Source organism: Medicago sativa, chromosome 8 (genome assembly GCF_051527215.1).
Source record: "Medicago sativa cultivar Bolivia chromosome 8, Bolivia_mono, whole genome shotgun sequence".
Classification (NCBI taxonomy): Eukaryota; Viridiplantae; Streptophyta; class Magnoliopsida; order Fabales; family Fabaceae; genus Medicago; species Medicago sativa.
This window is the reverse complement of record NC_140756.1, coordinates 73937505-73954677: the sequence shown is the minus strand read 5'-3', so window position 1 is coordinate 73954677 and position 17173 is coordinate 73937505. Positions and strand designations below refer to the sequence as shown.

General features: G+C 32.0%; 1 protein-coding gene and 1 long non-coding RNA gene across 3 annotated transcripts; both read right to left on the bottom strand.

Annotated features, from left to right (window-relative positions):
* Positions 1 to 833: 833 nt before the first annotated feature.
* On the bottom strand, positions 834 to 5745 carry UCH3 (ubiquitin C-terminal hydrolase 3). Its single transcript, XM_085731760.1, has 9 exons — positions 5593 to 5745; positions 4492 to 4623; positions 4335 to 4373; positions 4072 to 4177; positions 3732 to 3790; positions 3533 to 3607; positions 1896 to 1944; positions 1396 to 1472; positions 834 to 1159 (listed from the first exon to the last, which is right to left on the bottom strand). Exons 1-9 carry the CDS (start codon positions 5662 to 5664, stop codon positions 1061 to 1063), a joined length of 708 nt encoding a protein of 235 aa, XP_085587886.1. The 5' UTR covers positions 5665 to 5745; the 3' UTR covers positions 834 to 1060.
* A 2036-nt stretch (positions 5746 to 7781) lies between these two features.
* On the bottom strand, positions 7782 to 8721 carry LOC146901402 (uncharacterized). Of its 2 annotated transcripts, none has more exons than XR_015022022.1 (2): positions 8472 to 8721; positions 7782 to 8265 (listed from the first exon to the last, which is right to left on the bottom strand). It is a non-coding gene; the product is annotated as an uncharacterized LOC146901402 (long non-coding RNA). The 2 variants fall into 2 exon arrangements; XR_015022023.1 differs by having other exon boundaries at positions 8465 to 8596.
* Positions 8722 to 17173: the final 8452 nt, after the last annotated feature.

The following is a 17173-nucleotide window of genomic DNA, read 5'->3' as shown; positions in this document are numbered from 1 at the left end:
ATGTGCCTCTTAAAAAAAATGTTGGAGGTGCTCCTAGTAAATTTGTTCCGAAGGTGTTTGGGAGTCCTGGTGACGGTGGTGATCAAACATTTGACAGGATAATGGTGGAGCCATGGAGGAGGGATTCACAAGAACAACAATGGTAAAAGGCATCAAACAACAAAATGAATAAAGAATAACACTAAATTACTAATGTTATATTTATGGTCGTTATATTTAGAGAAAGTAAAGGCGCCCGATTGGAGCTCATTGGTTCAGCAGGAAGAGGAGGAAAGGATAATTTACTACGAGAGTGCAGGGATTTGCTCCTCAATAGGTATCGGGGTACGGATAGAGTACATTGAAACAGATTGCTTGGTCGCTTTAAGAATGGCTTTCTACGACGTTAGTGAGAGCAGAGTCCAAAGCAAAACCAATTAAGCTATTATAATTATAGTATGATAATGAATTCATTGGTGGCAAAGCTCTAAGCCTGCAGACGGATATCTGTCGGGAAGAAAAAATTGGGTGAGTTGTATGCTGATGGCCAACCAGATCAAGGCAAGTGTCAAAGCTCGAAGAACGCTGACAAAGATACTTTCAAAGTGACGGATTACTCATCAAAGAAGTCTTCATGCTGGTAGTGAAAGTTAAACTCATGTGGGATATGAGTTAATTCCTAACGAATATTAGCAAACTACTTGTTGTACTTTCTTGGTTTAAGGGGAAAGAAGAACAAATATTAAGAGCAAATGTGACACTCAAACAAGCATTTTAGTTCTTACTCTTATTAAAAAATTAACTGTGGTCGAAAAAGTTTATTGTGTTTCTCCTCGTGATTGGCTTTGATAAAGTGATTAAATAACTTATTAAATTCATGATCTTCATCGTGAAATGTTACAGCATCAAATTTTAATCGAAGTGGCTCAGCTTACAAGATTACTGAATATAACTAAAAATTTGAGCGAACACACATAAAGTGAATAAAAAGCAGCATGAATGCTTGGATATTATACTACATATAACTTCAAGAAATTACTTCAAAATCAAAAGTAAACCTAAAAAGCCCAAAATGACTGCCTTAATATCCATCACTGGATTTCTTTGATATTGCAATGACATTGAAGTTCAGAGAATCTGGATCCTTCTGAATCATGCTCTGGATGGCTTTAGCAGCATCCTACAGAAAATTTAAATATATATACTTTAGTAATTAAAAACAATAACTTTCCTACAGAATTATGGTCATTGACAATTGTTTCTTCATGCATAACCCAAAAGCACCACTTGACAACAACATCATGGTATCTTTGCTCTTTATATGAATTTGCAGATCAAATCAAATTCTCTCCTTTTATTAAACACATGTCTTTCAGGAACAATACAATTAAAGCCTTAACATTTTAAGATATTTACCTTCAACAAAGTACTTGGTGAGGATGGACCATGGGATATTGGTGCCGACTTTCTTCCATCAAGCTCATAAAGTTCACCTGCATACAATAACATTGCAACGAGAAATTAATCAGACAAACATAGGCAGTGTCGTTAATTGTAAAACGCAGAAAATAGCAATTAATTCAAATTCCACTGAGCATCAGTGCCATTGCACAGCTATAACTGCTATTTGGCAACATTTTGTACTAAATAGAAAATATTGTATAACACTGCTATAACCAGCATTTAACAACACTGCATAGGCAACTGCAGAAGGGAGAAGAAGAGCTCATAATTAGTTTTGGACATGTACAGGAGCCAAATTTGTTTTGATATAGGCTTTATACAGCTAGCTCCTATGTTTTAGAGGTTTCTTACTTTGTTGTTGTTGCTACTGTTGTATCCTGATATATTGTTTAGCTCTATTTATAAACACCACAGAGAATAAAATGTTATTGAGGTACATAAAAAGAAATTACCATCCACACAAGCATAGCAGATGAAATGAGTATTGACATCATCTGTTGCCTGCATCACAAATATTTCAAACAAAACATTGTCAATACACGAAAGGAAATAAAATTGAAATAAGCAACTTTATTTTTGTTTTCATTTTGGTTGGTAGTGTTACTGTTATTAATATAAGTGTTTTATGTACTGTAAAGTTTTGCAGTACATTTTTTTATTTAAAAAAAAATGTACTGCAAAGTTTTGCCTCTTCAGGATAAAAAAACAAATTGATGAGTATAATATCCCAGAAAGTTGCAATTACAAAAAAGAAATATTTTTACTAATCCGTTCCTCCTATCTCGGGTCAAGGTAAGTAGGTAACCAAAAGTGTGGTAGTCTCTTAGTGGAAAATAGAAATCACCAAGTATATTAACACATGGTCTCTCCCACCCAAAATTCACTAACCAACAAGTATTCAATTTCTCTTTGATAAAGTTGAGGCTATCTCAAGCATCTAGCATGATCTTGATCAATAACATTCCACCAACCAATTTTTTTGGAAAAAATAAATTAAGAGTAGCAGAGATGAGGATGTTGTGTTGGATGTGTGGTAAGACTAACGAGATTGGATTAGAAATGACAACTAAACAAGATTGAATTAGAAATGATAATCTAGAAAAATCACAAGACTAAGACTATGGTGTCGCTTGATTCATGTAGCTAACCTCACTTAGTGGGATAAAGCTTGGTTGTTGTTGGGTACTTGATGCAAAACTTTTTCTCCTTTTCAAAGTAATTATTTGAGTCTCGGTCACATTATGCAAAGGAGTGTTTAAGCATTAATCACACGAAAAATTAGAGGAAAGGCATAAGGCTAAAGGCTTATTATTTCCAATACTCATAGTGAGTTCAGATGCCAAAATTCGTTGAGCCAGATTGTGTTTTGCTGTTTTCTGCATTAGATGAAGAAATGGGAGGACTTAGGAAAGGAGAACTGATCGGGTGCTAGATTGGGAGATCATTGGGAGTCATGAGGTATGGACTGTGCTAAACTAGACTAGAGGGTGGCTTTGGGAATTTCTTAAGTCATGGTTGCGGTTGAATAGCTAAAGAAAAATTCTGAGAGCTAGAGATTGCAAGAAGACCAAGACCAACGTGGCGACTATAGTGTCGAACTGGTGAAACAGATGCACGAGATAACAGAGAGAAGATTGGGTCTAATGACGTGGTGAACAAAGCCCTGAAAATGTAACTTTCCAGAGACAAATTTGTACAAATTCAGTTACATACAACAAAATTTGAGGATAAGTTCAAATTTAGTCTAAAGGGAAAAAATCCACAACACCATAATTACTCATCAGTCATCATACAAGGACCTATAAACATAAACTACATTCTATAAAGGTCTTTGCATAAGTATCAGTTTATCATAACATGAGAATAACAATAACAACAAACAAGTAACACAGAGCATTTCTAAAAATAAAAAAAAATAAAAAAAAGTAACACAGAGCAAGATTTTTTTATGCATAGGATCATAGTTTTAATATACCACCACAAAAAAGAACCTTTTATCATTAGTTATATCTATACATCACATCAGAACAGAATCTTTCACTCGAATTTACTGTTACCTCAAAAGTTAAATTTAGTCAATAAAAAATACCTCTGTATCACCAGCAGTGGCTGCTACAGAATGAGCAACCTCCATCTCCGTGTCATTCTCGAGAAATACAGCACGCTGCAAGATACACAAGATAGAAAATGCAAAATGAACATTACGCTTATCTGAGCAAAAGTCACAATTTCTTGCATTTGCGAAATATAAGAAAGAAATAGAGGAGGTTTGGGTAGGAACACGTAACCTGCATTGGGTCCAAGTTTGCAGTGGATTTGAAGAACTTATCAAAGAATGACTCCTCAACTGATAACAAAAGCAACACAAACCAGTGTTGTCAATTGCAGATCGCGAAAAAATGGCGGTTTGTTCAAATTATGCTACGCAACAGTGCTATAGCGCTGTTATAGCCGCTATATCACAATATTTTGTACTATACTGCGTATCGCAGGTAATAGCAATTTCTTCAAATTCCGCTATGCAATAACGCTATAGCACCGCTATTTAACAACACTGACCTAAACTAAATGATATGTAATTGTTGATGCACCCAAAAAAAATGAGGTAATTGGATTGTTAAAACTTACCAAACTTGATTTCAGAAGTTATGTTACCAAGAGCATGAAGAAGCCCTATTGTACCACAAGCATTACCCACAGTTTGCTTCATAAAATATACTTTGTTGTTATATTCCTACACCAGAAAAATACATGAAAATCCTATTCAAAGGTTTCATCTTAATGACCAATTATATATGAAATATGCTACCCAGATTTCATAGACAAAATTCAATAAAATAATAAAACAAATAATAGATTAAAATATCATATAATTAGATATGTGCACTCACCCTTTTTTCATTATTCTGTTGCAACCTCTCTTCTTCAGACTGATAACAAATAAAAACCCATAAAATCAGATAAAAAAAAACTATAAACGGTTAAAAAATCAATAAACAAATACACAGATAAGGAGGGACATAAATGAAGTTTATATGAAAAAATAACCTTGGCGGTAAGGGGATATAGAAAAAGCACGGCAAGAACAGGCTTTGGAACCATTTCCAAAAGCTCATCATCTAATCCATACACATCATGGCACTCTGCTTGATTCTCTTGAAGACCAAGACCAGAAAGGAACTGCAACTCACAGAAAAGAAAACAACTATAGGGTTTAATCTGTGTCAAAAAAAAAAAAAAAAAACTATAGGGTTTAATCATGCATGATGCTAACTTCTATTTTTTAATGGTAAATAAAAACAAATTCATTCAACAGAAAAAGTCGTGATTACAATGTAGTACCATACACTTAAAAGAAACACTCTACGAGTTAAGCCTGAACAAACATAAACATCAATACAGAAAGAGTGACTGAGATCCAAATTGGCATGACTAAACCAATATCTAGAACCTAACAACCAACTTAAGGGTACCTTCCTTTTCAAAATAAAATGTTTTGACATTCCAACAAACACATAGTGTGCAATATTTTCCCTGTAAATGTGGAACCCCGTTAACATAAAATAGAAACCAGAGAACAAACCCCCCACCTCAAAAAGGGAGGAGGGAAGGCTCCAGACTAGTGGAAGAGATGTGGCGCAAGGCCAATCCTCTGCAAGTGGCATCAAGGCCCTTAACACAGGGCCTCAAGATTAGGGGCCTTTTAAATTGATATGTCCTGATTATGTTTTCTGTATATCAAAATCAAAATTACGAGTTTGATGTTTTGCTCTTATTAGCACAGACACACACGACATTGACATGTCAACACTCATAATTATAACTGTTTGATCATTGATTATGCCACCGTATTAGGGGGGCCAATTTGATACTTTTTTAATACCAGGGACCAATTTTTAAGATTAGAACATGTTCCCAAAATGTTTTAAGACGGTCTGGTGGCGGTGCACGAGGGTCGGTGCATGATGCTAACTTCAGTTCTATACATCAACAGCAAAATTAAATAACAAAAATTGATTCTTTTTCGAAATTTGTTGTATGGGTATGTATTGAAATTACTATGTTAATAATTATATGTATGGTTCAAACATTGATAACAAAAAAAAACAATGAAGAAGATTGAAATGAAGGATGAAAAGGGATAGAAACCTGGTTCATGACATCAGGGTTAGCTTCAAGAGGAAGCCATCTTTTGGAAGATTTGGAAGAAGGAGTAGCCATTATGCGATGATTCTTTGCTTTCAACTTTCTACTCAACTTTGTGTTTAATGCTTTAATTGCTTTATGCTTCAAACTCTCGATGAGTCTAATGAAGAGGAGTTCAGATCCTCTCCATTTGGAGAGTAAATGGCCATCTCCCTTTACTTTCATATCCAAGTGACATGTGGTTTAAATGAAAATCAATGGCTCAGATTTAAATTTATTTTTTTCATATTAATTAATAATTAAAAAAGGAAATGAAGAGACGCGCGCGGGAAAGGAGTTAGAGTTTCCAGAAATCACTCTTCTTCATCAGTGCAGGGTTCCCAGAAAATCACTCTCCTTCAATTTGCAGAGCTTCCAAAAATCACTCTTCTTCATCAGTGCAGAGTTGCTAACCTGGAGCACCATCTTTCTCTACAATTTGTCATTCTATCTCACTCCGGCGCTTTCCGCATCGTCGCTTTGGCTCATGTATGCGTCACTTTCCGCATTGTTATTTTGTTATCAATTTGTCCCTCTTTTGATCTTATTATTCATGTTACTATGTTATTTAACATCTCATGTCTTTCATTTTATACATGTCCCTGTTATATACTGGTTTCATGTCCCTGTTATATACTGGTTTTTATTGTTAGTTTGCTGTCAATTTGGCCCTCTTTTGATCTTATTATTCATGTTACTATGTTATGTAACATCTAATGTCTTTCATTTTTTACATGTCTCTGTTACTATTGTTGTATGTCCCTGTTATATACTGATTTTTATTGTTACTATTGTTGTATGTCCCTGTTATATACTGATTCGCTCTCATCGACGCATATACGAGTCTCAAGCTATTCAAATTGTGTTAGCTGATGAATCTGGACTGAAACCAAAAGATTTCCATGAATATGTGTCAAGGCAAGTTGGTGGAAAAGAAATGATTGGATATACAAGTCAACATGGAACTGCAAATCATTTTGGCACTGCAAGTTTACAAGGAATTGGGAGTACAAGTCAACATGGAACTACAAATCATTTTGGCACTGCAAGTCTACATGGGACTGCAAATCAACATGGCATTGCAAGTCTGCATCTGAATTTAAATGAATATGAAGGTGGAAGTCAACATGGAAATGCAAATCAACATGTCAATGCAAACCAAGTTAACACTTTAGGGATGTTCAACTTCTTTTGATTATTTCTGCAAGATATGAAGATGAAGATCTTAAGACACTTATAATATTTGCTTTGAATTTCAATTTTTGTGAGACTTTTGTCAGTCATTTTTTGGGGGACATGTATTGCATTTCTAGCACAAGCTTTAGACAAAATTTACTAGATTTAATGATGTACTGGTTTGAACCATTTGCTGATGTGAAACATCTGTTATTTTAAAGCATTTCAGAGGTGTTATTTTAGTTTTATGTTATTTCTGCTGTCAAATTTTTGTTGTGTATGTATGTTATATAATTGCATTTTCTGCTGTCAATTTTCTGTTGTGTATTATGTTTGTCATATAATTTTTTCCGCAGCTGGTCTGTCAATTTTTGGGACTGTTTTGGCGTCAGTTTTGGTGTTGGTGGCTGCTAGTACAGCAGCTGGGATATGTCCCTGTAGGCTGCTCCCTCCTTGGTTTGTTAGTGCCTCGCTGGGTTTGGTTTTACGGGCTTGTTCGGCTTTGTTTTTGGCTGTTCGGGCGTGACAGATGGCTGCATGACAGCAGCTGTAAGCTATTGTTGCAGCTTCTGTTTCGGCCTGTTTGTTGAATCTTTACCTTCCCGTTTAACATGCCTTGTGCCGGGGGTGACAAACATATACAATGAGTTTAGCCTGATACTCAATTGCAAAATTCCTCAACAATTATATTTGCTACAACACAATTCAAGACATTGATTTTCCATTATGCTTGGTTTGTTCATCCGGTTTTCAATTTTCTGCTTTTCTGCTGTGTATGTATGTCATATAAAACCAACAGCTACAACAGTCTTTTTTGCTTCATGTGGCTGTTTTTTGGTTTGTTCACAAGTTAGTTTAGCCTTATGCTTAACAAATATATTTGAATTCACACAACATCAACAGATACAACGAGTTTAGCTTTATGTTCAATTGCAAAATTGCTTAACAAATATATTCACCACAACACAGCAACACAATTCAGGACATTGAATTCGGAAAAATTTATTAATAATAGGTGCCGCATATAGACGGAACACCGCAACCAAATACAACATTACAAACAAACACCTCCACAAGGACTCCAAACAAAGAATCCAAAAGACTCTCTAAGGTACCCTAAAACAAAGGACTTGCTGTTTCATCTCAGCAGCTGCTCGGCTACATCAGCACAAAAAAAACAGCAGGTGCTGTTTGAAAACCAAATAGCAGCCCCCAAAAGCTCAACAAGATTAAAATACAAAATACATTCACTACATGTTTGAACAACACAAATCAATAGTCCTATGTTTGATTACAATTCACTACATCTATAACTCCAATTCTTCTATAGTATATAGTAGTCTTCTCCTTTCTAGTCTTCTTCCAAATTATGTTGGAATCAGTCTTCTAATCCCTTAATCCGTCTTCTTACATCAAGTTAACTAAAAGGTGTGCTTCATAATCAGCTACCTTGTTAAACACCTGTTACATCAATACATTAGGCAAAATAGAGAAAAATTTATCCAAATTGAATTCACTCAAATTTATCTCAGTCCCCTTTTATATGATAACAATAACCCACACAGGTAAAATAGAGAGAGGGAATGAACGAGAGAGGCAATAACAATGGAAAAATGAGACCCACACTAGTTGTAAACCGAAATCGAAGTTTTACGCTTACCACCGACCTGTTCTTCTGCCGTCGCAATTAACAATCACTACACCATCAAGAACCCCGTGGTGGAATTTTACGACAACGACAAAGAATTGACAAGACACTTGAGCGACCTCCGTCGTCCGGTGAGTCTCGTGCAGACGAAAGGAACCATGTTTTATGGCCGATATCATGAAGAATAAGAAGAAGAAGAAGAAGAAGAAGAGAAATGGGTTTTCCAGAGAAGAAGGGAAAAGCGTTTTACGAAGATGATGAGAGAGGATAGGATCTGAAAAAATTCGATTTTTAATTTTTAAAATAAATGATTTAAGTTGATTATTAAATCTGAGCCATTGATTTTCATTTAAACCACATGTCACTTGGATATGAAAGTAAAGGGAGATGGCCATTTACTCTCCAAATGGAGAGGATCTGAACTCAATGAAGAGACTCTATCTCTATTATATATATTTGCACTATTTTATTTTGATAGTACACATGACATCTTTATATTGAAAGGTGCATTTAATGTTTTGTGTAATTGAAACATATTAGTATGTGATTTGTGCAAGACTTGTGTAATTAACATGATTATGCAAGTTGACTAAAAGGCTTATAATGACAAAAAAATAAATGGAATATTTTATTCAAATTATTTTTGCTATTTAATGTGTTACTAATTTCATTACTAACTTAATGGCATAATTGATGTGACTTGCTTCTTTTTTCCTATAAATATTGTTTGTCTGTCTCAAACATCTTCACATCATTTAGAATTCATACTAAAATTTTAAAATTATTCTCAAAATCTCTCTTTTATTTTATTGAAACACTTTTCTTCTTAACATATTTTTTTCATCACTCTAATTTCAAAAATTGATTCAATTTATGATATTACTCCACTACATGTTGTATATATCCATGTATTTTGTTCAAATTCACATATTCATCCTATGATACCCTCGAGTTCTAACGGCTTATGACAAGATATGTACCAATTACATGTTGGTACATAATTCTTAATTATCATCCAATCAAATTGTAATCAACACATCATCATATTAAGTTAGTCAGTCTTGAGTTTTTTTTCCTATATATAGTCAATTTGTCTTTCATCATTTGTATATGCATCTTCCTTTCGTACAAATTGTTTATAATATCCTTTATTTGAAATGCAAATATTTCTACCTCCTGACCAATTCAATTTTATTGATTTCATTATTATCAAATTGATTTAGGCACTTTTTTTTTCCTTCCGAATTTTGATTCCCTTTTATAGGTTTAGCTGTCGGCTCTGTTAATTTTAGAGTTTTCATCCCCATATATATTTACACCTTTTGAAAAAGTTTGTTTCACGTTTTAATGAATTTCATTATTTTTCTATTAATTTGAAGCGACATAATTGAAAGACGTTTTGAATCAGATTTCTTCATTCCAAAACTATTTTTTTTGCCACTATTAATAATGTGAGATATGTGAAAGGCATGTCAATGTTTTGTTCTTCCAACATTGAAGTTGTGCATATAAAAGAGAATTCTTCCTTAAAAAAAAACAGAGAATTCTCAAGTATTTTTGGGTAACATATTAGTTGATAGTTCTCAAGATATTATATTTTTATCTTACATTTTTGTGGTGCAAACTATTCATGTATGTTGTAGAACAAGACCGACCCCTGCGAAAATGTAGAAAATTTATTTTAGTTATTTTTTTTTCAATGAATTTTAACTAAACCTCACTATTTTCTTTATTATTTTCATTTGCTCCTATTCAAAAGAACTGATTTAATTTATTAAGTTTTTTCGTTTCTATTGTCAATCACTCATTTTCACTAAACATGGCGTTGATATATATTATTTCACATAAATTATTTTAACATCAAATCTCATCCATTCATTTCATTTGATAAATTAGTTCACATGCATCAAATACTCTTTATCACCTAATCAAGCATTCCATTTTTATCTCCCCATATTTATTTATTTCTGCCATCAACACATACTCAAACTTCTTTGTTAATTTTTTTACAAATTGCATGATAAAACACATACTTATGGTTGTTTGAGTCACTCATCAACATCGATAATATTTATTTGCCTTTATTTCATACCCATATTTTTTTATTTATTTTAAAATTATATTAAAAAGAAGACAACAATCTCGGCTAAACTATCAATATCTCTATCCGTATCCTTATCTACATCTACAATCTACATCTACATCTACAATATAAACAAGTGAAACCATTTTCATTCAAAAGTACATGTGGCATGTTATAGTCTCATTCCAATTAATGTCAGGCTAATTAATGCTAGAAAAATTCAAATTTCCATTACATGCTTAGCACCAGGTATTTCAGTCTCAACACATACTTCCATATACTGCCTCTATTTTAAGAAATCATTCGATTTATTATTATGATCAAAATGATATCTAGAAATTTAGTTGCCTGATATCAAATCAAACAAGAAACTGCCCATAAAAAAATCAAACAAGAAACTATCAACTGCCAATTAATGAAATTAAATTCAAATTATTCAACACTTATAACAGTCCTAAAAAAGAATGTTGACAATTGGTCTAATTCAAGACTATCGTTGAATTGTTTCTCACCTATTAAAATCAAATTAAAACCAAAATAAAATAGTGAAAGGTAATGATTCTTTTTGTCACAAAAAGGAAATAAAATAGCTCAGATCTTTATCTCCCATCCTATTCTCATCACTATTACTATTTTTCAAAAATGGTTTTGAGAACGGTAAGAAGATCAAGAACACCTTTAGTTCCTACAATTTCCTCAAATTTTATTGTTGATTGCATCAGACCGTTCCCCTTCATCATGGTTTGTGACCATGGTTTAGGATTTTATTGCTAATAGTTGGATTTTTAGCTGTACAGGAGAAAATAAGAGGGAGAATGTTAGTTATCAAATAATTTGTTGAGAAATTGATTTTGAAGCTGAAGAAAGGCATAAACGAAAGGGATCTTTAATCTTCTCTCATGATTTATATTTTGTTCCAATTCTCTCATGATTTATATTTTGTTCCAAATAATTGTCTACTATATATCATTTTTGAAAATGCTTCATTTGAGACATTATTTTCATCATATAACGATATGATCTTATTCATTAAATTTCTTTTGCTATTAATGTAACATATTTATTTTCCCATATATTTGTTTGCGGATGACCATATTGCTACTCAATGTTCCTCAAATTTACAAAGAACTTATCGGATTTATAACTAAAGTATATCTCAGTTTAATCGACTTTAATTCCTTCCAGTTTGGTTGTGTTTCTTCTAATTGGGAGGAAACTCAACATTATTGAAATTTCTTTTATCGGTTTTGTTTACAATGTGTTCATTATTTTGCAGAGACCTTTATAATATTGAGAACAAAGTAGTTTCCTATCTATATATTCAGTTCAAGGTCGCGCATCCTATATTAACTTCAGGGCCAAACTTTAGTTTTTTTGGTAATTTGTCATTTACTCATTTTATACCACGAATCATATGTAATAAGTGTGTATATTAGTCTTTTTAAGGCTTTTGTTTATTTTTCTTCTTTGAGTTGTTTGGATTAGTGTTACATTATAAGAATTTTGAATTAGGGTTTCATTTTTCTTTGTTGCAACTTCTCTTCTGGATTCTTAAGTTTCTTTTTTGACATATTCTAGATTCTTACGTTGCAAAAGTTTTTCTGAATTTTATTACTATGATTATTTCTGAATTTTGCTAAAAAAAAAATCTAAATTTTTATTGCAACTTTATTTCTGAATTATGTGTTCTCACGGAATTTCATATATTTTATTTTTAGTATTAAATAAATACAAACATTTGAAGAAAAAAAAATTCCTCTTTTATTTTTTTTGAGGGAATTCCTCTTTTATTTAAATGCAGTTTTGGTCGAACCAAACCGTACACCATCGATTCAGTTTGGTTCGTTTTCACTTTTAAAAAATGATAAAACCCAAACCTCATTTGACTTTGAAGAGCATGTAAATGGTAATTTAAAAAAATCATTATAACAATCAATATTTTGAATAAAACACGTTTACTCAATAATATAAGTATTGTACTACCTCTCATACAAACAAAGTTGTAAAGAGTGTATATACACATTAATCAAAATATATCTATTTTAAAAGGGGCACTAGCCAACAAATGTGTATTTTTTTATTAATGTTAATTTTAAACCGAACCTCCACTAGATAGAACTAGAAAATTAGGTGTAGAACATATACAGTGGCTAGACCTATGGGTTTTTAGATGCAATATTGCACATGTTAAATCAACTGAAAGTAATAACTTCTTATTGAAAACAACTATTATTTATTAAAAAAAACTACACATTTAATATAAAATGCACAACAATTATTTATTACTAAGACCCATTTAATATTTTTTGAAGTGTTGAGTTTGAGAGATTTTTTATTTTTTTAGTTGAATGGGGTTCAATTATGAACCAGCTGCATCACTTTATAAATGCATAAATAAAAGGAAACAAGAACAAAAGGAGTTGGGGGATGGACGAAATCCTTCTCAATAAAGCTAAGCAAAAAGCTGAGGGGCAAACACCAAACCAAGAAAAAAGTAAATAACAAGAAAATAAAAAGTAAAGAAAACCAAAAGAAAAATAAAAGGAACGAACTAAGAGAAAGTCCTTGAGTTATTCTGGTAACATATATACTCCTAGAGTTTGAAAGATTAAATCTTATTAAGTATTAATTATAAGAGCAAGTGACATGTACATAGAGACTCATTTAAGCAACCAAAAGGAGAGGTCCATTGTGGATGCTCTAACAATCGATTAACTTATTGATGAAAATTTTTGGTCGAAAATAATACAAAATAAATGCTTGCTGAAATTATCAATTTTTAAATATTATTGTTATTATTATTATTATATTATTATTAATAATAATAAATATTGATTTTTAATGTTTATTAGATATACTAATTAAATGTATCAATTAAGTTTGGTAACTAATTTTATATTTGATATTTTTTCGAGTTATCATGAAATTGGTATAAAGCTTACATCACCGCTTAGCAGTGACTAATCTTAGTTGGAAAACCTGTGGGATACATAAGACGAGTTCTCTCATCTCAGCCGAATATTTTCCATACACATGAGGCAGAAATTGAACTGCTATCCACATACTTACAAGGCTCTAATCTATTATCAATTTGTCCATTTTTTCCTAGGGTCATAACTTACATGTTAATTCCAGGTGTTCGTACAACCGGTTCATCCTTCAATATTCCATTGAAAATCAATGAAGCATTGATACATGGATTTGAAAAGAAAATACGAGACCTTAAAATTGATATGAAGGCAGCAGAGAGAATCAAACACGAGACCTTAAAAAGTAGTCACAGGCCAAAACAAGTGGGTTAGATCAAACTTATTCATTGTGTTCCCTTATTGACTTTGTTTATCCAAATAATTTGGAAAATATATAGATCTCCAAAAAAATCAAGAGCGAGGGATACTTGCTCAAACTTTGGACCCATTTGAGCACTTTAACAATATTATTCTATCGATGTTTCCAGAAAACGAGAAGGAAAATATTAGCTTTGATTTGATTTGTCAATCTGACCAAAATAAAAAGCTACAAAGCAAATGGTATTCAATTGAGTTCTTGAATGATATTAACAGTTGCATATTTCAAACCACAAATTAAGATTTAAAGTTGGATGTCCAATAATATTGATGAGGAACATATACCAAGGTATTGTGTTTCAAAATGAGAAACCCCACATCTTCATCCAAAACCTTAAGACAATATGTATATTACTCATCTCATTTATATGTTCATAAATATCAAATCTTGCTGGCAATATAGAATTTTTACTCACACATGACAAATTAGCATTTCTCCCTTAAACGTGAGACTCTCTATGTCTATGACAACATGGTAAAAAAGGTGGCTTGGTGGTGGTTTCATAGAGATGTGTTTTTTTTTTTCTCATTTATTTTATGAGAAGAGAGAAATTAAATTAGAAAAATTATTCGAACTAGAAAGAAATGACAAGGAAAACGAGTGAGTTGTGGGTAGTTTTATGAGTTTGTTGAAGGAGTTGGAGTAATTATTCTACCAAAAATATTAGACTCATTAAAAATGTCACATCAATTTAAAATGTACAATAAACATGTATTTTTCAACTCAGCATAACACATAAACGTTTTTCCTTTGTCATATCCCACTAAAGACTAAAAGTGAAGGAACTTAAAATAATAGAGGTTAAATAAAAAAAAGTTATCGCCTTGACAAATAAAAATTGCATGAAAGCGAACGACTTCCAAAATATAATATTTAACATAAAAAAATTAAACAAATGACATTCAAAAGCTAACAAAACAAATCATCATAATTTCGGGACTGCAAGTGTAACCTACATTGGGTTGTATCTTTGCATTAGGCTAAAAGAAACTAGACAAATGATATCGACACCACAATTTCTCCCAAATTATTTAGGCACACGTTTGTGAGTCATCTCACTTATATCTTATTCAATATCTACTATTCCTTTTATTGTAGAACTTTAACTCTTATTTTACACGATAACATATCTCCCTCAAGTGTGACATTCTCTGTGTCCGTAATTACGTGACATAGCAAAATAAGGTCAAACCGATGTACAACATGATCAAAAAGGTAGATTAATGGTAATTTATTAAAAGTGTGTTTTTGTTCCTTTATTTCATGAGAAGAGATCAAAGAAATTAGAAGATGAAAAATAAATTTGAGATTGAGAGAACTGATACCGGTTAAAAAAAATAAGAATTGTGCATTTTGTCCATGAGGTTATAAAGAACGAAGTAAGTTGCAAGTGATTTTATGAAATTGTTGAAGGAGTTGAAGATTTTTGTGTAATTAATTTACCAAAAAGTTAGATTGCGTTAAAAAAACTAATTTACCAAAAAGTAAGATTCGGGTAAAAAAACGCAACAACATATAAAGAATTTACTAAGCACATATTTTGTTAACTCAGCATAACACTTAAGTGTTTATCTATGGTTAAATTCCACCAAAGATCAAAGGATAAGGAATTTAATATCTTAGAGATTGATTAAAAAATATTGCATGAAAGTGAACAACACCCAAAAACATAAATTTGATATAAAAATTTAATAATTGGCATCCCAAAACTAACGAAACCGTTTATCGTAATGTTGATAGTTCTAAGGGTGTCTACAGTAGGTTGGACTATCACATTAGGCTAAGTAAAACCACACAATTGTGATTGACATCACATCATTATCCAAAACCTTAAGGCATTAGGTGTATTGGGCATCTTACTTATATGTTTCTCAACGTCTACTTTGGCATCCAATAATGTGGAACTTTAAGTCACAATTTACACATGAACATATATCTCTAAAGTGTGAGACTCAATGAGTCTGTAATTTGTTGATAGTCAAATAAGGTTAGGCGAAGGCACAACATGGTTAAAAAAAATGGATTGATGGTGTTTTTGTGGAGGGAAGTTTGTGTTCCCATCTTTCATGAAACGAGAGAAATAAATTTAGCAACAATAAAATTAAATTAGAATATGAAAAGAAATTTGAACATGAAAGAAATGATAAGGGAAAAAATAGTGTGTGTTTTGTCCATGGAAGTATCGGAAATATAGCGAGTTACTGACAATTTTATGGGTCAGTTAAAAAGTGTTGAAAATTTAAGAGTAAATATTTCACCAAAAAATAGACTCGGTTAAAAAAAAGCCACATCTTTATAAAATGTTTAATAATAATGTACTTTTTCAATTCAGCATAACACATTTGTATTTTTCCATTCGCATGTTCGTTCACCCAAAGACCAAATATGGAGGTATTTGATATAATATTGATTGGATAAAAAAATTGTATGAAAGCAAATGACATCCAAAAACTTATACTTGATATAAAAAGTTAATCAAATGAAATTCAAAAACTAAAAAAAACAAATTTAATGTTTAGAGTTCTGAGGGAGTCTACAATGGGTTGGACCATCACATTTGACTATGAGAAACTCCACAAGTGATATTGACAGCACATCTTCGCATAAAATCTTAAGACATTAGGTATATTGTTCTTCTCGCTTATACGTTACTCAATGTATATTATTGCACACAAGTTTAACTCACTATAATGTTTAGAGTTCTGAGGGAGTCTACAATGGGTTGGACCATCACATTTGACTGTGAGAAACTCCACAAGTGAGATTGACATCACATCTATGCGTAAAATCTTAAGACATTAGGTATATTGTTCTTCTTGCTTATATGTTACTCAATGTATATTATTGCACACAAGTTTAACTCACATATGAAACATAAATATCTCTCCCTTAAGTGTGAGACTATTATGTATGTGATCTGGTGAGATATCACATAAGGTCAGGGACACGACATGGTAAAAAAAAGTGGGTTGGCGGCAGTTTCATAGAGGGGTGTTTGTTTCTTTCTTTCATGAGAAGAGATAAAGTAAATTATAAAAGAAAACAAGATTAAAAATGAATTTGAACTTGATAGAAATGAAAAGAGAAAAAAAATAAGGAGTGTGCGTTTTATTCGTGAGAGCATAGGAAACATAATGAATTGCTGGTGATTTTATGGATTTGTTGAAGAAGTTGAATATTACTGGGCAATTATGCTACCAAAATATTAGATCTATTGAAAATATGTACATCTATTTAAAACGTCTAACGAATATGTATTTCGTCAACTCATCATACATATACATTTTTCC

Coding starts and splice junctions, on each gene's coding strand:
- UCH3 (XM_085731760.1), bottom strand. CDS start 5,664: ATGGCTACTCCTTCTTCCAAATCTTCCAAAAGATGGCTTCCTCTTGAA. Junction 4,374..4,491: donor TATATCCCCTTACCGCCAAG/GTTATTTTTTCA, acceptor ATTTGTTATCAG/TCTGAAGAAGAGAGGTTGCA. Junction 3,791..4,071: donor AACTTCTGAAATCAAGTTTG/GTAAGTTTTAAC, acceptor TTTTGTTATCAG/TTGAGGAGTCATTCTTTGAT.